The sequence below is a fragment of the Hesperophylax consimilis genome, chromosome 20 (genome assembly GCF_061612785.1).
Source record: "Hesperophylax consimilis isolate HC1 chromosome 20, BYU_Hcon_1.0, whole genome shotgun sequence".
NCBI classification, from domain to species: Eukaryota; Metazoa; Arthropoda; class Insecta; order Trichoptera; family Limnephilidae; genus Hesperophylax; species Hesperophylax consimilis.
In genome coordinates, this window is record NC_142855.1 from 13,993,180 (window position 1) to 14,016,568 (window position 23,389).

At 35.3% G+C, this 23,389-nt stretch overlaps 1 protein-coding gene across 1 annotated transcript in view; it reads left to right on the plus strand.

Moving 5' to 3' along the window:
* Window positions 1–23,389, plus strand: part of LOC149414135 (uncharacterized) — a 39,369-nt gene that overhangs the window by 2,180 nt on the left and 13,800 nt on the right. The window contains exons 4-5 of the mRNA XM_089643836.1: window positions 18,447–18,617; window positions 20,181–20,360. Of these exons, the coding sequence (XP_089499962.1) occupies window positions 18,447–18,617; window positions 20,181–20,360 (351 nt within the window). The remainder of the gene's footprint in view (window positions 1–18,446; window positions 18,618–20,180; window positions 20,361–23,389) is intronic.

Genomic DNA, 23,389 nt, shown 5'->3' on the forward strand with positions numbered 1-23,389 from the left:
GTTCAGACAAGTCGGCGTTAGAACGACACTTGCGCACGCATAATGAAGAAACATATTTTGCTTGTTCCGAATGCAAATATTCGTATTCACGAAAGGAATCTTTACAGCGTCACATGCGTACTCACCGTGGAGAAAAACCCTTTTCATGTTCCGACTGCAACATTTCATTTTCTCGAAAAGAACATTTGACGAGACACATGCTGAATCACAGTGGAGAAAAACCCTTTTCTTGTTCCGACTGCAACTATTCGTGTTCTACAAAAAGATATCTAAATAGACACTTGCTATCTCACAGTGGAAAAAACCTTTTTCATGTTCTGATTGCAACATTTCATTTTCTCGAAAAGAACATTTGACGAGACACATGCTGACTCACAGTGGGAAAAAACCTTTTTCGTGTTCTGACTGCAGTTATTCATGTTATCGAAAGGAACTTTTGACAAGACACATGCTGACTCATAATAGAGTAAAACCTTTTTCATGTTCCGACTGCAAATTTTCATGTATTCAAAAGGAAAATTTTAAGATACACATGATGGCGCACAGTGGAGAAAAACCCTTTTCATGTTCCGAATGTAGTTATTCATGTTCTCGAAAGGGAGCTTTACAATCACACATTATGACTCACAGTGGGGAAAAACCTTTTTCATGTTCCAAGTGTACCTATTCATTTTCTCGAAGAGTATCTTTAATGCGTCACATGCGTACTCACGCGAGAGAAAAACTTTTTGCTTGTTCTGATTGCAACTATTCTTGCTCTCAAAACAGACGTATGAAAAGGCACATGCTCACGACGCATAGTAAAATATAACCATTCATTTGACGCGATTGAAGCCAAACCTTAAACACCTGCAGATTAGCTAGTTTTTTAAATTTATTTATTTCAAAATAATACAAGGCTTCAAATTATAACAGTATGCAAAATAAATATATTTTATTTCCTAATTATTCTACTACTCCATAAGGTGAGCTCCAGGAGCTCGTGTTTATGGAGGAGTAAGTATATACTAAAAGATAATAATGTATAAAAGGTGGTGTGTAAACAACATTCAAAATCTGCAAACGTAATTCAACAAACAAATTAACATAATTCAATCTTCAAACTAACCACAAACGTAATTGTAACAAGTATCATAACTAGTATTATAACAATGATAATTATAATATTATAACATAGTGAATAAATGAGAAAAAAAAAAAAGGCATTTTCAGTCTATAAAAATATTACGATTCGTTATTTCGGCTACTGGCATTATACCTAGCTCTATCATTAATAATTTAGGCGTATTAGATCTATCAATAAAATTATATATAAAAATGCAAAAATCAGTCATTTTAAATACATGTGCGATAACGAAAGATTTTTTTAATATTTATGTTGAGGGATCAGTAGGATATATAGGCCCTGTTGGGAATTCTATCGAGCCAAACCCTCAGATATGAAAATATCTGGAGTCGGTGAATTATTTTCATATTTGATCTCTGGTGAGTTGACGTGTTGTTCTTGTATTTATTATGCTTATATAATGCACTTGCATAATGTTGATTGACTAGATGATCATTTGTGGAAAAGTGTGTGGAAGGGTTTAGTTTTTCTTATGGGGAAGATTTAACCCGGACATAAAGTCGGAAATTAACATAGTATTATAACAATAGCCAAAGTTTTTTTTAATGCTAGATACTATAGATTGTATGCGTATATTAAGGGTACAATGTATCATTATCCAATTTCAAGGAGTTAATTTTCCTTTTGAATAGTTCAAATTTCTATTTTTTTTTATTTTTTTTTACAGTAATACCGCACAAGAGTCCCAACTGCTCCCGTCTGGAGCCAGTGAGACTATGGCATCCCCAATTGGGGTATGTTGTGAGGCTGAGGGTATTTGGGGAGGGGAGGGAGATGGGGAAGAGGAAGGTGGGGAAGTACCTGGCTATTCAGATCTGGTCACCAAACACGGCTAAAGCCATTTCAAGCAACGTTTCAATTCTGAATGGTGGTCTTACACCAGGGCGATACTGAGAGTATCTTCCACTCTGGAACGTGCCGCAAATATACTATATATTATTTTAAATTAATTAATTGTGAAATAACACAAATTAATCAAATAAAATTTATTTGCGCACGCCGGGTTCGAACCCGCGACCTTCGGATCTGTAGTCAAAAGCGTATACCACTAGACCACGCCGGCCGTCAAAATATGTTTCTGTTACCTAAATTTTGGTTTTGGACAATGATATCTTGGGTATGATTTGAGATTTTCACGGTCAAAAGTATTATAGTGATTCGTTTTTGGGTATTATCCCGTGTTTCGCTACCTTCTTCTTTAGCCAACGTTTCGGACAGCATTGCAGTGTCTATTATCAGGGCACATGTGTAATCAGATTACACTTCATTATTAATTCCGAGATTGATCTGGAAAGACAATTTTATACAATGAAAAGGAAACTTTTTTATATAAGAATATGAATTTGAAAGTTAGTTTAACCCTAGATAACTAAACTGTTTTCTATGTTTCATTGTAACTACACTTTCGTCGAGTGGACTAGGTACGCAATAAAACACTAGAAATAAATCAAAAATATTTAATTAAGATAGGAACTTGTTACATGGCACAAAAGTAAGGTTTATAATGAACAAATTGATATGAAAATATCAGTCTACACAGTGACCACACATGTCAACATTATGTGGACCACAAATAGCCTTTCTACATCTGGTGCAACGGTGTTTGGTCATCCTCCGGGCCTTGGATGGACACAGGTAGCAAATTTTACGCACGTTCGACGTAGATGTAACCGGAGCTTCTATTGTAGTAGATTCGCCAACATTAACAATAAATATAAGAATATATGAATGTATGTACCTTAAAAATAAAAATTGTTGTTACAACTAAAGTTTCGTCCAGCGGACGACGAGATGGTCATAGGGCACGTCCTAGTATGCGTGTGACAGCAATCGCGTCACGTGCTGCACTGTTTACTCAAATTAGGAAGGTAATGAAAGAGTCAAGGTCGGGGAGCGGGGGGAAGTAGGTGATTTCGAATTTCGCCGAGTAGCGCGTCGTCGCCTCGACGAGCGATTAGTTATCTAGGGTTAGTGAAAAATTTAGATAGATTTTAAAACAGACTTAACACGTAACAAGTTTCAAAGAAAGATTGTGTCACTGGTTAGTAAAAATGATGACGAAATATCTTTTGCCAATATTTTTTTGTTTGTTACTGGAAGTTTAGATTACTAGTTAATGCATTGTATTGCTTATATCAGATGTATTGTAAGGAGTTAATTCCAAATTTAGTCGTGTGAGTAGATGATGATAAATGTATTTGATTTTGTTATCGTCTTTTGTCCTGGTGTATGTCGCAATTGATGGCTGGTTTGGTGTTGGTGTGTGAGTGGAATATTTGTAGAATGGCAGTTGTGATGTTATAATTTGGCAGAATCGTAAAATCAAATATTTGTGTCTGTTAGTATATATGTTTGACATGTGTATGGTAGATGAAGTATATTAAGTTTATTAAGATGATTATTTTTATAATAAACTTAATATATATTATCTACTACACACAAACTAGGTTTTACAATACAGTTATTGTGAATCTCAAATTTGACACTAGCTACTATTCGATTGGAATGATTTCATTATGGTGGTAAGTAAAAATAAGTATCTTATTTGATAGTCACAAGAAAGATGCAGAATTTTTACTTAACCACGGTATCGTACATTAATGCAGTAATTTGTTTATAGTTAGGTACATAAAATTAGGTACAATATGTATTATGTCCAGTAGTGATTACGTGGCAGTTAGATTATAATAAAATATTTATAGTGAATGCTATCCGCGTCTGTCTGTTTGTGCGCTTAGTTCTTTTAAATTACGCGACAGATATTGATAGGGTTTTCACTATCGTTTACAAAATTTCTTCCGGAAGGTTTATATATATAATACAAGCATATTATATTTATAAAAGTAGATGTTTTTTAATCAAGTCGTAAAAATATATTTTCGAGCACTACATTGCTAACGCTGGCTAAACCTTATGAGATATATCAAAATAATGTACTACAGAATTGTATACCTTAAAACGGCCTACAGAAAAGTCCGTGATTGTGTTTGTCTATCTCCTAAGGATAACCCCCAGCAACGCTGGGTACACGTCAGCTAGTAAAGAGATATTTATGTTTAGATTGAAATATTATTTAAATTGATTTATTTATTTAAGTCCCCGTCATCGATATTTACAAAACACAACAAATCTTTGTGTTTAAAAAAAAGAGGATCGTTTGTGTTAACTCAAGTGGAAACATTTTTTTATTAATTTTTCTGCTTTCTTCCGATAATTTGTTAAAAGAACCTTGGTGATTAAAAAGTGGTAATAAGTGTTTTGTTTTGGTCATGAAAATATATGTTTATGTCCGATTCGATTTTAAGTAATAAAAAAGTAGGTTTTAAAAAAAATCATTGTGTTTTTCATGAATTAGTCTTGGAAATGTAGAAAAATAAGCTTTTAGTTGGGTAGTTGTTTTCTGTTGGGATCAAACTAGTTTTATGTGCTGCCCCCCAACTGATGATGGCATTTTGTAGAATAGAGTGTTCTAATGCGTAATCTTTTATGTTTTAGCGTTGGTAAGTAATTTCTGATTCCTTAAAATAAATAAATAAATTTACAACATTTATTTTTTGAGTCTTTTTTTGAAACATCGCGCAACGTCTCATTTAATTCCCCTTGTCAAATTCGGGTCTGGTACCTATCGCTGACTGGTGCCTCCAGGCATCCCTGTTCTGCGCTACTTCAGCGGCCTCCGGATTCGTAGCCGATGATTGTAACCAGTCAACCATGGAGGTTTATGGTAATTAAGGAGCTAATGCGGCAGACATTACCTTCACAATTTCCAAGTAAAACTACGCTGGCTATGTGGTGCCACTTGGGATGACCGTTGGAATAACAGTGTCATTGGATTAATTCCTTGGTTGGGAAAGAGAAGCAGAGGTCGCCCGTTATTGAGACGGGCTGACGCTTTTAATATAAATCATTTAAGATTGTAGCGGTAGGAACCGTCCGCTTACATAGTATGACTTCTAGACACGCGTTGGCATTGGTTTACAGCTGTCACTCGGAGGATTCAAAATTTGTTCTGCGCGTTGAGTTCCAGAGAAGTCGTCAGTTGGTTTTCGAGGCTGGTGGGGAACACACCTGAGGGCGAGCTGCTTGATTGTCGGGAGATTATTCACGCACGTGAGACATTTTAATAATCCTTATGAAATAGACACATAATTTATAGATATCACCATGTTTATAAATTTGTTTAGAATAGTTTCTAGACTGGCGCTCATTGGTGATGTCTTATTTTAAGATGTTTAGTTAACAAAGTTTTTATTTAATTTTTTATTAACGACAATTATAATTACAAAGTTAAGTATGTTATTCGCAGTCCTCCTCACTAGGTATTCCTGTTCCGAGGCGGACTGTAGGTTTTTGTATAGGTGTAGATCGTGATTTTCTTGTTAATTTCTACAAAAAAACATTAAAAAATTGTCTTCACATTTGTTCAGTTCATAATTTTATTGATTTCCTCATCTTCATGCTCATAGTATCATACTTAGCCATAATTTGATGTCGTTTTTAAATTTTTGTGTCTCCGTTGTGTTTTTGAGTTCAATTGGGAGGGCATTATATAGTTTTGTGGCATGGAAATGATGATTTTTCTTGCCAAAAGACGTATTTAATTTTGGGATGTTCAATAGTTTTGAGGATTTCTTCCTTGTAATATAGTTGTGTTGGTCAGCAGGGTACTCATATTTTTCTGTAAATTTGATTAGAGCATTTTTTGAGTATAGTTTTATAATACTGAACACTTTAAAAATTTTTAAAAATGTCTTTTGATGGAGTTCTTATGGGTACTTTAAGGATTATTTTTATTATTGCTTTTTGAGTTTTAATAAGCTGCTTCATGTGGATATTTGAGGCAGATCCCCATCCAATAATCCCATATTCTATGCGTGATTGACAGAGAGCATAGTATACCGTATATAAATCATTTATACTTAGTATATTGCGTATTTTTCTAAAGTAGTATATAAGCTTTGTGAGTTTCTTTGTAATACTATTTATGTGGGAGTCCCATCGAAGATTTTCATCAATTTCAATGCCGAGATATTTTATACTTCTAGAGTGTGTTATGGTGGGGCAGTGGCATGATTGCGTTTCGTTTTTTCCTTGACAATCATGTAATTTGAGAGCATAATCCTCAGCTGGTTGTCCTCTAGCCGTTATAGAAAACGTTAAATATTTAGTTTTGTTAACATTAAGTGTGAGCATAAATATACCACTCTCAGTGTGAGTGAGTTTTGCATAAGCCATTTTTGCAGAAGGATAAGCCCGTTTTCAGCTTCTTTGTAGGTGGTTATCCAATCACTTTCATTAAATAAAATGACAGTGTCGTCGGCAAAACTAATGATTTTTCCGTTGGTGTGTAAATGTAAGTAAATGTCGAGTTGGCCAAGTTCATATTACGTTTGTGCTTTCAAGTAGCCAACCCCTGTTTTCTAAATGTGAGTCCTTGCTTTTGTATTTAAAGTTTAAAATTTAATATACAACATATTATTATATCTCAATTGATATTCCGAGTGTTCATTTCAATTACCATGATTGCTGCAAGCTATGGTGGATCACATTACCAGAATACGGTAAGATTAACACATGCGGTGACAATCTACGTTACAAGATTCCCGCTATGAATCCAATGGTCGCAAGTTGAAATTCCGGCATAAACAAATACATTTTATTTATTGCTTTGTTTTATTATTTCAGATTTAATAAATGTAAAATGACATATACCTACATAGTGCTCCAGCGGCGCGTTCCAGTGTGGTGTGTACTATCAGTTCACCCCGGTGAAAGACCACCGTTCAGAATCGATGCGTTGCTTGAAATGGCTTTAGCCAGTGTGTTTGATGACCGGATGTTAATAACCAGGCACTTCGCAACTTTCCTCTTTCTTTCCCAAAATTTCTCCAGCCTCATAACATACCCAGATTGGGTAAGCCATGATCATAGACTCTTGTGCGATATTCACACAAAAATTATTCAGCGAGTGATAACAAATTTCTAAATAGTATATAATAAAGTCGCTATCCGTGTCTGTCTGTTTGTAAACTACGCAACGGATTTTGACAGGATGTTCACTATGCTTTAGAGAATTCCTTCCGGAAGGTTTACATATATAATGCGTGCATATTATATTTATAGAAAGTAGAGAAAAGTCGATGTGGAGATAAATATACAACGAAAAACGACAAACAAGAGAAATAAAATCCAAAATGAACCGGTTAAAAAAAAAACGGGCAAAAAATGAGGTCCTTTGAAGACGAACAAAAAGCGGATGACCGAGTCAATGGAAAAATCTATGGACGGTGTTTTCCAAGTATAGAGTTATTACGAATCTCATACAGGCAAGCGTTGTATGTGTGAACGAGGGTGAATGGTTTAACGGGCTGGTTTGGTATCACAGAAGGTATTAAGCAAGGCTGCGTAATGTCACTGTGGTTATTCAATCTTAACATGGATAACTGTGTGCAAGAATTGAAGGAGGTGGGGTTGGGCGCGAAATTGAGTAATCTGAAAGTACGTTGTCTGTTTTTTGCTGATGATGCGTGCTGATTTCTAATAATATGGAAGAGCTACAGTCTCTCGTGTCTAGGATGTACCAAGTATGTGTGAAGGATGAGTTAATGATGAATGTAAGTAAGTTTAAAGTCGTGGTGTTTGAAAGAGCGAGTACGAAAGCAGTGCGCTATATAGTTGTGAATGAGGAATACTTGGAGCATGTGGATGGGTTTGTGAATTTGTGAAGTATGTTCACGTTTGTACGATAAATGAACAGGCTGATAAAAAATATTGAGCAAGGGAAAATGCAGGGAACTCCATTTGGAAGAATGCATGCAGTTGGCGCTAACTAAATGTACAAAGATGCGAAGCTAGCAGTCTACAATGGAGTGCTGGTACCTACACTGACGTATGGCAGTGAGGCATGGAAGAGGCAGATGAAGGATGAAAGTATACTGAATGCTGTAGAAATGAGATCTCTGAGGAATAATATTTATGGTAAAACCATGTGTGATCGTTTAAGAAATTATATAATACAATACAATACAATATCAATGGACAAATGTGAATAATCGCAAAGAATGCAAGGCTGATGTACCTAAGCGTAACGAGTAAAATTAAGAAACATACGCTTAGATGGTTTGGACATGTATAGTAAATGAATGAAGAAAGAAGTGTAAGGAGAATATACGACGCGAATGCGAATGATAGAACAAGTCGGGGACGCTAGAGTAAGACATTGCACTATCAACTGAACCGAATACTTGAGTCGGGCCATGTCCCAGAGTCAGAAAAACAGAATTGTGTGTATGGGACGATGTATGAAAGTGAGTTAAGCAAGGAGTATGTGCCAATACCGAGTTGTTTGGCGGTCCATTCTCTCTGCCCACCATTGCGTCGGAAACGCTTTGATGGTTAGTTATTAACAATATTGCACATACATAGCAAAGCAACGTAGAACGAATGCATGGAAAAAGTTAATAATTTAAATTTGTATTTTTTCGTTAGTTTCTATGGACTTTTCAAATCTTTTTATTGTCTATTGGTCTCACGAGAGTGATTTGTTTCTCTGTGCCGCTCTGACGTTTACTTAATTCTGTTTAGTAACAATGCATTAAAACACACAATTAGCGTTATTTTTATACTTTTTAAAGTAATCGCCTCATTTTGATAATAAATTATATTAATTTTCCTGGACTATTTACCTCTTCCAGTGACGTTTCTTCAATACATTGGAATTGACATTTGCTCAACACCTAGTTGCCTGTAGGTACGGAGATATGTATTCATGTTTTTATTAACTTAGGAAGATGTTATAGTAATCGCTTGCGCTCGTTGAAATTATATTTATAATATCGCGATATTATTAATAAGTTACTTTAAATTGTTGAAAAGTTGGAACGACTTACCCATGAAATTCATTGTTAACGCGCGTGAGTTAGTTCTAGATCGAGCAGTCTAGAGTAAGGAGAGTTTTGGTTTATGTGCGTCTACTTTCACTAATAACTAACGATTTAACACTTATATTGTGGTATTTCACGTGCAACATTGTCACCAAATGGCAATCAGCACCATTTTGACAATTGAAAGGTCTCTGATAACTCCTGTCTTATCAGATGATATGTTTATATATTTATAATTCTTATATTTATCTGTCCTGCGTAGTTGCCGCACGATAACTACTTGTATTCAGTGAAATATTTTTTCACCTCCTAATTTTAAACTGTAATGAAGAATGTACGAAAATATTCTAGAGGTTTTGTTATATTTTCTAGCTAAATAAATGTTCTTATTATTAAAATAAGTCATATGAGGCTTTCCAGCAAATAAATACAGTACTTTGACCTCAGAAAATCTGAATTATGACATTTGACTTGGAATTTTGCAAAGAGCTTTTTCACAGATAAAATAAACATATTTGCAAGTGACGAAACGACAAGCTAGAATTATAATATTAACAAAGCACTCTCTTTAGGGTGAATTGCCTAATACAAAAAATTATAATATTAAGGCGATGCCATACGTAGTAATGCAAAATCATGTGTTTTTGGTTTGAAAATTTGGTCGCCTACAAATATTTCAGATGCTTTAATTAAATACTGCGAGTAGAATACATCTTGGCCTTTGTAATAATCAAGTATTTTTTAGAAAAATCTTTTTATAAGCCCAGAAAAAAATAATGTATAGGCCTATGAAAACTGCTTTAAAGTTCATAATCTCCTACTTACGAACCCATTTTCGGTTATGATTTTATTGTATAATGTGGCAAATTAAGTTATTTATAAAATGATCGGAAAAAAATTAAATATTTATGCCTGAACATCCACAAAATAAAATAAAGGGCAATTTTTGGCCATGTTTTTTTCTTGCATAAATCAAAACAGGCGGATGTTGTTAAGCGGGAATTTAAACCTTATCGCCATCTACGTAAGGGTTGTCATTGATAACGGCTCAATTTAAAATATTACACGACGTAGTGAATCGCCTTAAGATACCTAATTTCTTTGCCAAGCGGATAAAACATATTTTAGTATCCTAGGAGCATTTTAAATGTTCTACTGCGAAAGTTGAGCTACTAGGAAATCCACGGTGGATTTATTGGGATATTTTCAAGAGTCCCAACTGCTCCCAACTGTCAATACTTTAGGTGAGGGAAGTAGATGGTTGGGAAGTACCTAGCTATTCAGATCTGATCACGGTCGAAGCCATTTCAATTTTCCAACGTTTCAATTCTGAATGCTGATTATCATCATCATCATCATCATCACTTTTGGCTCTACAACCCCTGGTGGGTCTTGGCCTCCTCAAGAGTCTTCCCCCACTCATCTCGGTCCCGCGCCAGCTCTCTCCAGTTTCGAAGCTCCAAGGCAGACAAATCTTTGAGGACGTTGTCGCTCCATATTAACCTTGGCCTTCCCAGGCTCCTTCTCCCTGAATGCTAATTATACAGAATATTATTTTAAATGAGTTAATTGTAAAAAAAGACAAATCAAATAAAAATTACTTGCGTACGCCGGGATTTGAAACCTCGACTTCTTGTTTGTTATTCGAGAGTCTTTCCCCCCGACCACGGAGGGCGTCAAACGCCGATTTAAACGTCAAAGCCGTAGTTAAATGTCCGATTCTAGATCCGTTTCAGCTTTTTGTCCAATCTTGAGAAGCTGACTAATTCTCCATCGATCGATACTCAACGCTATCTCGGCACACACTTCGTGCTTCTTTCACAATCATAGTAATACGTTATCGTCTCACTAGCCTTTCCCTTACTGTGCTAAAAAAATCAACGCGTTCCGGTGCTGTGTAGTCAATACACATCTCAAAATAAGCGATTTAATATCGGAAAAATATGAATATTCAAAGCTAATCGATTATGTTTATTATATTTTATATATCAAAAGTGATAATAATTGTAATTTAATTGCTGAAAACATGAAAAAACCTTCGGCAGATGCTAAAGAAACGTGCGAGGGGTCCACATCTAACGACGGCTCGCGGCCAACTGGCTGGCGGCTGGCACAAACACAGCTGTGCGATTGTAGGTATCTATGGTCTAAATCAAAATACAACTGCAGACGTGTGGATGTCTCATGTTTCCGCATAGCGAATTAAAGCGGGACATTTCCTCGCACCTTTCTTCGCGTATTAGTATCACACGGTTGATTGTATTGGTGTATTTGTTCCCGATTTTTGACAAAAATCTCTGATTTTTAATTGAATTTGAAAACTAAGTAAAATATTATTTTTTAATTCAGTGCATGTATAACGGAGGAATACCTAAAATCTGAACCCAAAATTTATTATATTTATAGAGTTATAAAAGTTATTAGAAGCAATGTGTAGTAAATACACACCACAGATAAGGAAAGGTTAGTGAAATATTTTTACTGTTGACTCCCTACTCAAGTATTTTTATGTTTGCAGTTGAACAGGTTCTAACCACGATGAGCCATTCTGATACAGAGAAAGTTATAATTAAGACAGAACAAGGAATTAAGGAAGAAAAACTTATGGAATTGTCTTGTTCGAAAATTGACATTCCAGTCATAAAAGCAGAATGTTTCGACCAATCGAAAGGAACCCACAAGAGCGCTGGTAAACATGATGTTTAAGTTTTCGTATTCAATTTTTTGATGGAGATGTTTGTAAAAGTGGTACTCGATACAGCTTCAGTTTTAGTATGGTAAAAAAAAAAAAAAAAATTATTGAAACATATAAACAAGGTTACAATTTTTTAACAAAATATACACCAATATTTCAATCACTCTCCTAATAAAGCAGCTGCTTGTGTTTAGGAGAGGACAACAAAAATATTTTTACATTTGTTTAAATTAAACAAAAAATTTTAGTAATAAAACAAAAAATAACAATAAAAGTAATAAAAATATAGGTTAGTTAATAAGTGATTCAAAGAATTTAAAAGGCAAAAACATATTTCTAAACAATAAGTAAAGTTATGAGGTGGTACAAAAGTAATTTAATTTAATTTTTTTAAATATTTTTCGTAGTTTTCTTCCGATCGTATATCAAGGGGTAATTTATTAAATAATTTTACACCCTTGAATATATAGTGATGTTATGCTGTTGTGGTTCGTGCTAGTGGCACGGTTAGTCCTCCAACAGATATTATTCTTTTGCTAATATTCAATTGTGGTAAATTATTTTTACTAAAGAAATCTTTATGTATTTGTAGAAGTGCAATTTTGTCATAAATTTTTGTAAGTGGGGGAACCGGGAAATCTTGAAAAACATTTATAGTTGGGTAGTAATATGGCTTTTTTAAGATGATTATTATTAGTATTTTTTGAATAGTTTCCAGTGGGAGTAGGGATGATTTATATGCACCCCCCCAACCCACGATTCCATATTGTAGGATAGAGTGCGCCAATGCATAATAAATATCTTTTAGTATTTTTAATGATACAATATTTCTTAGTCTAAAAAATATATAGATTAGTTTTCTCATTCTGTCTACTGTGGAATTTATTTGACTTTTCCATTTAATGTTATTATCAATAATTATTCCAAGATATTTTATTTCTTTTTTACTACTAATGTGTATACAGTTTGAATTACAGGGTGCGAATCTAAGGAGGCAATTTCTTTCGTGAATTTTTATGTTTAGATTTACATTTGAGTTATTCCCTGTTAGGCTATAAGGTATAAAATGGGTTTTTTCGACATTCAGTGTCAATAAGTTTTCGTCAAAGCATAGTTTAACGATATTTATTGCATTATTAGCTGATACTACGACCTCATTCCAAGAATTTCCTTCAATAGTTATCACTGTATCATCTGCGTAAGATATGATGTTTCCAATGATTGGGAGTTGAAAAAGTTCATTTACATATAATATAAATAGTAAAGGTCCCAAAACAGTTCCTTGTGGAATTCCAAAATCTATATTTTCTATTTCACTTAATTCGTTGTTTACTTTAACCTGTTGAGTTCTTTGATAGAGATAACTTTTGTTGGTGGTGCTACATCGATGATATCTTTGTCATTTGATCTCATGGAGCGTTCTGAACGAATTCATCAACCATCTTAATTTACTCCACAGCAAAATTAAGTTTACAATGAAGCTCGAAAACCAAGTAAGGTGTTAAGGTGATGCGAAGATATACACATGTAAACACATAATTCACCTTAGTCAGTATCTGCCCTGATGATGGACACTGTAACGATGTCCAATACGTTGGCTAAAGAAGCAACACGGCATAATAACCCGAAATTTTATCAAGCGAGACAAAATTCTAATAACGGGGTTTTTCTCGATGAGTAAATTCCCGAGGTATTCCTCGAGAAACATTTGAGATTTTAGTAATACGTTCATTAGAAATAATTAAAATAAACCCCACGGAAAGATAAATTTTCTAGGCCTGCTAGGGCGAATTCATCCTTAGGTCCGTCCATTACGCCGGGCCGCGTGCCAAAATTGTTTTTACACGACTTCATAACTTATGTCGTTATCAACCCCATTTTATTTTAGAGGGAAATTAGGGTATTGCAAATTCAACCGTAGGTGTGTCCAATACACCAGGGCCGCGCGTCGCATATTCTTGTGCATGGCTTTTTCACTTATGTCGTTAAGAATCCGACTTTATTTTAGGGTATTGTCTCGTCTGAACTTGCCTATTAAGGCGATGCAATACGTAGTAATGCAAAATCATGGGTTTTTGGTTTGAAAATTTTGTCGCCTAGAAATGTTTCAGATGCTTTGATTAAATACTGCGAGTAGAATACATCTTGGTCTTTGAAATTATCGAGTATTTTTTAGATAAGTCTTTTTATAAGCCCAGAAAAAAATATTGTATAAGGCCTATGAAAACTGCTTTAAAGTTCAAAATCTCCAACTTACGAACCGATTTTCTGTTATGGTTTTATTGTATAATGTGTCGAATTAAGTTATTTATGAAATGATCGAAAAACATTTAAATATTTGTGCCTGAACATACACAAAATAAAATAAAAGGCACTTTTTGGCCATGTTTTTTTCTGTCCGACTAAAGTATTTGATTAATTTTATCGTTCCATGACTTCCTCGGGCGTCCCTGACTGCTCCTACCATTCTCATTTGCGTCATATATTCTCCTTACTTGGCTTATTCGCTCTACATGCCCAAATCATAAAAAGCGTCCCTTTCTTAATCTTTCTCATTACGCTTAAGAATTAATATTTGTTAAAACTACACGCAGAAAGTCGATTGTTATAAAAGTTTTTACGCTAAATTAAAACGCATAGTTTCCATCAACCATACTAACCATCGCCTCTTTCCGTAGGGGTATACAGAGAGGGTAGACCGTCAAACTACTCGGTCTTGGCACACACTCCTTGCCTCATTCACATTCATACGTTATCGACTCTTAACATACTCTTCTGTTATTCGTACTATTGACGTATTTTGTTTTCGCTTTTTTAGGCGTATGAATATATTTCAACGTTCATTTGCGAGTTCTGTGAATGTCCTATTCAAGTTCTGTTATAATATCTTTATAGGCCAGTTACTTGACATAACTGAAATAATAACAGAACTTGAAAAGAACATTCACAGAACTTGAAATTAATTAAAGAATCGTTAAAATTCTCTAAAATAACCGTCCTTAGAATTCATTTAGAATCAATAGATTTTGCGTTTTTCTTACGTAAATTATAATTGTTTTAGTTAAGTGACAGAAGAATTTTTTTCGATATTATATTTTTATGTAAAATTGTCAGTGTTTCTACCATATTATTGTAACAATCATACTACGGTTTCAGGCTACAATTCTGTTATAAATCGATTACACACCACTGGTAACTCGTATGCTATGTTAGGTGATGTTTTTAATATGCCTCTATCGAAATATAAATCTGCACTGATTTAACATTGGCGTATATTAATGAGTCACTACATAATAACATGTTTTTTTGGTTTTAGTTTCATCTTTGTTTTGCTTAATAACTTTGTAATAGTGTCTATTCTTTTATCTTGTTAATTTTTATCTATAATAAGTTTAAAAAAGTCGAAGTTTAGTAATCAAGATGAAAAAAAATATTTTCGGGCGCTTACATTGCTAACGCTGGCTAAACCTTATGAGATACCTTAATAGTATAGGATCCCTTAAAGAACGACCGTCACCGAGATGTTTATTTGATGAAACGTATTTTATATTTAATTTAATATGTCAATAAATATATTGCATATCGGTTGCCTAGCAAATTTTAGTCCGGGGTATGATTATAAAATATATCCCGTGGTACCATCTAGTCTAGAGTGCACAGAGTGCACGAGTCTATCGCTATCCTTTTCATTTTCAAGAACAAATAGCATGCGCACTCTCTTTGTTTTAATGGACGGACAGCTGCTATGCTTTGTCCTCTTCTATCGCATGGGATGGTTGGTTGGGACCTCTCAGTCGCACACGAGAATTCCCGGCTAGTTTTCAAAAAGTTTTAGTTTTCAAAATTCGACAACCGGAATTCGGGACTGATTTTTAGCAGGCAACCTTATACCATCGTGTTCATAATGAAATAATCTTTTTTTTTTATTTTTTTATTTTTATTTGGTATAATATTTTTTTTACATTTCAAAGTTTTCCAGTAATGTTGGCCTCACTGGGTGGCTTGCCCGTGCTGAGGCCTTCATTTTATAATATGAAAATATAATCTAAATACAATCTACAATATAAGATAAAATAATACATTTAATATATAATCTTGTGTGTTTGTGAGTGATGTGTGTTTATATTGGTTTTGTCTGTTACGTGTAGGTTTTATTTTTATTTTATGCTATGACATTTTGGTAATATTGTCTTTTTTGTTGTTTAATCCATTTTGTAATTATGTGTGTGAATTTATTTTTATTTTCCTCAATTTTAATTTCAATTTTTAGACTGTTGAAAGCTTTTATAGCATGGTATTGGTAGTGTCTTTGTCCAAAGCTTGAATTTACTGTTGGAGTTTTAATGTTTTCTTTGTACGATTGTCTAACTGGTCTGTTAGTGTTATTTTGTGTATGTTGAAATTTATTTTTTTTGTTAAAAATGTAGTTTAGTAGTGTTTTAACGTATAATTGGCGTATATCTAGTACATCACAGCTGTTGAATATTTGGTCTGTATCAGTCAGTCTATGTTTTTTTAGTATTACCTTTAAGATCGTTTTCTGTGTGGTTTCTATGTAATTGATAGCCGAGTTTGTTGCTCCTCCCCAAGCAATAATTCCATATTCTATTATTGATTGGCAGAGTGCAAAATATATTGTTTTCAATTGTTTTATTTTATATATGTTTCTTATGTTAAGGAAAATGTGTATTGTTTTGAGAAGTTTATTTGTGATTTGTTTGATGTATGGTATCCATATAATATTTAATTTATATTAAATATATATTATATTTTAATATATTATTATATTTTATTTCATATTTTATTTCATATAATTTTTATTCAATAATCAGACCGGTGCAAAATGCTTTTTCGATTTACCTGTTTATACATGGCAACTTGAGAGTTGTGACCGGAAAAGAGTAGGCAACCTAACGTTTGCATATTCTATGGGTTTCATACTTTCGATTGGTATAGAATTTTTATAATAATCAAACCGGTGCAATGTTTAAAAATTTTTTTTTTAAAATTATTAATTAATCATACCCTGGACTAAAATTTGCTAGGCAACCGATATGCAATATATTTATTGACATATTAAATTAAATATAAAATACGTTTCATCAAATAAACATCTCGGTGACGGTCGTTCTTTAAGGGATCTTAGACTATAAAATAATGTACTACACAATTGTATATCTTAAAAAGGCCTACAGAAAAGCAGAGGCGGCTCGTGACAGAATTTGCCAGCAGTGCATTTCACAAATAATGGTAACATGTAAAATAGGAAAATAAAGTGATTTAAAGGGAACTACATACCCAGTACAAATAATTCATTTGTTGAGAAAATCCATTCGTCGCTCTTTCATTTGAGAAAATTCTTCAATTACAAGATTATTAAAGTCTGGTATAGACGAGATCAAACTTTTTTCGATGCTCATCATTGATAAAGCATTGAGACGATCTTGGGACATAGTATTCCTCAGAAATGTTTTTACACGTTTCAACGTAGAAAAACACCTTTCGCACTCGATAGTTGTCATCGGAATAGTTCAAATTATTTTTAACAGTTTCACTATTTCACTAAAACACTCCACCAAGTTACACTTGTAAAATAATTGTAAAATTGATATTGCTCCGTCAGCATTCGCGAAATCATCTCTAGTTTGTTGGGATTAAATGAACTTCGGTTACTTTTGATAAAATCAATGTTAACCGCAATGTTTTCATTAGCACTCATTTTTAAAAAGCTTTTTGCAGAGCAAAACTCGTAAAAACCGTTAAAACGTCGCGTCAATCGCCAATAATGAATACTGTCAAGTTTGCAGATATGTAGATCGCGCCGGTAACGCTAGAATATTATAACATTGTTAATTAGTTCGAAATCTGTCAATCCTAACTAATGCATTCCAAACGTTTTACGCATGTTTAAGGTTTTTGATATATATCAGGATGTTTCGGCGCATGCGCCGATAATGCACAGACCAGCTTCTATCTCCACTGCTCTAACACATCAACAGCCATTATGGGACTCTACCTGTCTCGTTCATTTCACGGTTCCGACCTCTAGAGACAGTGCCTATAGAAGGTACATGGCATGTCTCGGGCAAAGCCGAAAATGCACGGGTTGATATATTACACTGTTTTTCGCATGCGCGGGAGTCTAGTACAAACTTTGATTGGTAAGAAGATTATAATGATCTGGCGTGAATTCTTGGTGAGTGGATATACGAATTTACATTTCTAACGTATATCGATGTTTGGCAGTGCAGTGCACAAATGCACTAAGGCAGGGACCGCCTCTGCAGAAAAGTCTTCAATGATATATGTCTATCTCCTAAGGAAAATCCCCAGCAACGTCGTATACCACACCAAGTTCTATTGATAAATTAAAGAGACATCTACTGACTATATTGTTATTATCAAACACTACCTTTACCCCGCCACTCTTTGCTGTGGATTAGTCTGTCTGTACAGATATAGGTGTTGCTTTTACGTCCAACAGAAGGCGCTGCATATTCGAATGCAACGTTGTATCAAAATTTCAAAGCAATCGGTGAAGAATTTTCGGAGATTTAAGATTTTGAACAAACGAACATTTACATTTTTATTTATATAGATTAAACAGAACGAGACACAGAAAAGGTAACTGGGAATTGAACCCAGGATCTCTATCTTACCGGGACAACGCCTCTAACTACTAAGCAATTTGGACCTAATTATTATATTCTCTTATTCGAATCAAGTATTTTTATGTTTGCAGTTGAACAGGTTATAACCAAGATGAGCAATTCTGATACAGAGAAAGTTATAATTAAGACAGAACAAGGAATTAAGGAAGAAAAACTTATGGAATTGTCTTATTCGAAAATTGACATTCCAGTCATAAAAGCAGAATGTTTCGACCAATCGAAAGGAACCAACAAGAGCGCTGGTAAACATGATGTTTAAGTTTTCGTGTTTAATTTGTTGATAGAAGGAGTTTAAAAAAGTGGGACTCGAAACAACTTCGGTTGTAGTATGATGGTGCTGCAATTTAAAGGACTATGTTATTTCGATACACTAGGTTGTCTTCACCATTTGACTTCATGGAGCAGATAAGCTATACGCGACTGTGACCATCTTAATTCACTCCAGATTAAGTTAAAAATGGAGCTTGCAAACCAAGATTAAATTCTAAATTTTCACAAATGGAGTTTTTTTGTAATTTTTTTAGATCAAATAATTAAAAATATTTTCCCTCTGGGCCTTTTAAAACTTATGTTTTGAAGGGTATTTACCATCATAATATATCATTGAAGAAGATATTACTAATAAATACAAACGAAACATGAAACAAAACAGAACAAAACAAAATGAACAATAAAAAACAACAATAAAAAATGTAACGCTTTCAACTGGGAATCGAATCCAGGAGCTCTGTCCTTACCGGGACAACGCCTCTAACCACTAGGCCATTGGAACTTTATTATTATTATGCATCATTTTTGTTGATAGGTGTTCCATGTAAATAGATACGCTGTTTCGGTTACAAAACAATTCGTTAGAAATTTCCATTCATTCAAAAAGAAGAAATTATTTGCAAGATAATATTGCTAATTCTGAATTTGAAATACGAGATTGACATAAATTTATGTATTTATTACACGCCCTATTGGGCTTTTCTAAAAAAAAAATTACAAGCATTTTGTATCAGAGTTAACACTTAAAAATTAATACAATAAAGAAGAATGTAAACATAATGGCAAAAATGAATCCTCACGCATATAATTGAATTTAAAAGATTCAACAAAACAAAATAGTAGAAGCGGAGAAGTAATATGGGTACATAGGTCTATTTGTGTCTAGAAGAATAAAAGTGATAGAATATACAACATTTATACTGATTCAAATGAAATATATCACCCAGATCAGAATATTTGTTTCCGAGATTGTGAAGTCTCGGAATCGGAGAATTTTGGTAAGCTAGTGTCCTGGTGTTATTGAAGTAAAAAGGTAAGAAATGTCGGCAAGATTTTTTGGGAACATGGATATTGATACATTGAAGTAATTCCGGACAGCCAATTTTAAAATGTAGTATTCTTTGTAACAGTATTAAATCTGTGCTTATTCTTCTTTCTGAAAGTTTCAATAGAGACATTTTATCCAAGAGGTAATTGTAATTTATGTTTTGTATAGGAATATGCAATTTATAATTTATAAACCTTAGAAACTTCCGTTGAATCTTTTCAATGTTATCTGAATGAATATTGAAATGCTGCATAATGATTAGGTCCTAATGACCGAGTGGTTATAGGCGGTTTCCCGGTAAGACAAAGATCGTGGGTTCGATTCCCAGTTCTGTGTCTTGTTCTGTTTCGTTTATATTTATGAGTATTATCTTCTTTTTCAATGATATATTTAATGAAAATTTGATTCACTTGATCGCGCCATGCCCTCCTCGGGTGCTCTTCTTATATACTTCCAACCGTCCTAAATGTGTGTATTCTGTTTTCAGTTGAACAGGTTTTGTCCACGATGAATCATTCTGATACAGAGAAAGTTACTAATAATACAGAACCAGGAGTCAAGGAAGAAGAAGACGTTATAGAAGTTTCTTGCATGGATATTGACATTGATTTTCCAGATATTAAAACGGAATGCTTACAGCATCCCAAAGGAACCCACAAGAGTGCAAGTCAGTAGGATTTTTATGTTTTCGTAATCGTACTTATTTTAACTTTTTTTTTTTTTTAAAGTTAACTCTACAAGCCTCTGCCAGATTGGACAGTTTTAACCCTTCAAGTCTCTGCCATATTGGACAGTTTTAACCCTTCAAGCCTCTGCCAGATTGGACAGTTTTAACCCTTCAAGCTTCTGCCAGATTGAACAGTTTTAACCCTTCAAGTCTCTGCCATATTGGACAGTTTTAACCCTTCAAGCCTCTGCCATATTGGACATTGGAGGGGACCCTCCCTTTCCCGACGGCTGTGTGAGGAAACTGATTGTTTAACCTCCTTAGCCGCACACGTCAGGAATAAAGAAGCTACATTTATTTTAAAACGATTCTAGACCCTCCAATGTCCCTGCATGCATGATTGTTAGTACGAAATAATGTATGCATACTTACATTAATAGTAACACAAAATAAGAACACATATGAAATGTGTTCGCCTGGTGGTTTGGCATCTTAAATTAAATAATAAATAAGGAGCACAAATTTTATAAGTGGAAGTATGATTGAAACATAAAAATATACAAGCCGCGTATCGAGGGCAGTTTACCCCACTATCACGGGGCGGTCCCGGCAAGAATGAGCGTGGCAAGCGGCCTGGCCACAACGATCCCAAGCACCCGCGTCCCTTAGCCAGTTTTCCGAGAGTACCCTCGAAGAAATGTAAATGGGGGGAGGGGGGGGAGATACTCCCAAAGACCCTAGGGAATGAAGTGAGCCTCAGGTCACCGGAGGCAGGACGGAAGGGGACCGGGCTCGCGCAAACATTCCCCAGGCCCGCTCATGATGCCGGGGGAGGCACCCGTGGTTCGTGGGACAGCCGCCCCGGATTAATGTCACCTTACTGGATGCAGGAACAGGGTCTATCCGCCCCCGTGGTGGGGAAAAGAACAATACAGTATGATAGAGTTCAGTTCGACAACCTATTCATAAACCAATTTGTTAGTAACAAATAAAAAGGCAAATAACAAACGTAGAAAATAAGTTGTGATCAACAACAAATTGACTGTCCATAATAGAAAAAAAAGAAGGGAAAAAAAAGATTAACATAGTATTAAAGAGCTAAAACACAAAAAGAAACAGTATTATCATTATCAACGCGTTCCTAATAAATAAGGCCCAAATTCAAAAGTAAAAGGAAGAATGTGCATAAAAAAAACAGTGTAAAAAACGGGCAAAAACGGTGTAAAAAGCCAATATACACAATAAATGAATAAGAAATAATAAAACAAACAAATAAAATAATAAATGCATTGCGATCATGCCATAAGACAAAGAAAGTAAAACCAATGAGTATATAAAAATAAAAATAAAACATAAAGCAATCGCGCATAAACAATATTAAAGTTGTTATAGAGGAGTAACCGTGGAGTGACAGGAACAATACGCTTGGCACCTGAAACAAAGATGATTTTAATCTAAATCAGCAACTCTAAGCACAGGCCATCTCTCTACCCAGGACTTTACAAACTTTTTGAAGCATTCAAAATTCTCTCTGTTCAACACAAGATCGGCATTCCATGCCGGTCTTGTAATCCCTCTCAAGCCATCCAACATTTCCTCTCGGGCATCCTTCATCAACTCGCAGTGCCACAGAATGTGCTCGGCTGTCTGGTTAGTGTCACCACATGAACAGTTCGGATGAGGAGACAAGGCGAGACTATGTAGCCGCCCCCTGAGCTCCCCATGACCGGACACCAATTGCGTCATATAGTGATCCAGTTTTATGTGCGCCCCTTCCATTCTGCTTTTAACTGAAGGGAAGAAAGAGAAAGTCAATCTACCCTTCGTCGACCTATCCCATCGCTCTTGCCATACACTCAGCGTTCTATCTCGCATGGCTTTCAATAAGCCAGGAAGGGACACCGCTCCACCGGGTGTCAGTTCGACTCCCAGGTGGACAGCGGCCTTACCTCTTGTCAATGCCTTTTTTGTCAAAACTTCCCTAATTTCCAAGTCAATCGGCAGTGTACCAGCCAGAACCGGTAATGCATCATTAGCAACAGTTCTATATGCGCCCGAAAGAGCCAACAGGGGAGTCCGTTGGCCCCGCTTGAGGGCCAAGTGGATCAATGCATTATCCAGCCGGTGCTCCCACACAGAAGCTGCATACGAGACATGCGTCACGTAAACACCCCTATATATGAGGCGAAGTGCCGGAGTCCGCAATCCCCACTCAGCCGTTGAGAGCCTTCTCAATTTCAAGAATAGGGCCTGGGCCCTGCTAGAAACGCTCTTGACGTGCGCTAGGAACGAAGAAGATCTATCTAAAGTGACGCCTAAATACCTGGTGCTTTCAACGAATCGAATAGTGGAGCCTCCCATTCTGATGGTAGGGTTTCTGGCACGACTGAGCATACCCTTCATCAAGAGTCCCACGGTCTTATGGGGAGCGAAGTTCAGCCTGTTTCTCTTACCCCATTCAAGAATTTCTTGCAGACCCTCTTCTGCTTTACTCTCCACTTCCTTTCTGCTGTCCCCTGAGACCAAAAGAAACTTATCATCTGCGTAGTCGACCGATATGCATCCTTCAGGCAAGGGTAACCTAGAGGAGTCGTCAAAAAGGATGTTCCACAGGTCAGGCCCGAGGACTGACCCTTGTGGACAGCCCATGTTAACGTCACGTATGATGAAAAAATCACCATACATCACAATAACCTTTCTGTTACGTAAATAATCACTAATAATATTGAACAGTAAAGGCGGGCAATTACGACTTTTCAACTTAGTTAAAATCATCGGCCACCACGCATGATCGAAGGCACCCGAGATGTCCAAAAATATTCCAATTACATACTTCTTGGTACAAACCCTCACCCATTCAAGCGCATACTTAATGGCGTGCTCAGTGGACTTACCGGGGACGAACCCAAATTGGCGGTCGCAGGGTGGAGACAGGGTGAGACGGAGCCTATGTTTGATGATTTTTTTCCAGTATTTTACCTAAGATTGGAAGTAAAGTGATGGGTCTGTAGGCTCCGATATCTGTTCTC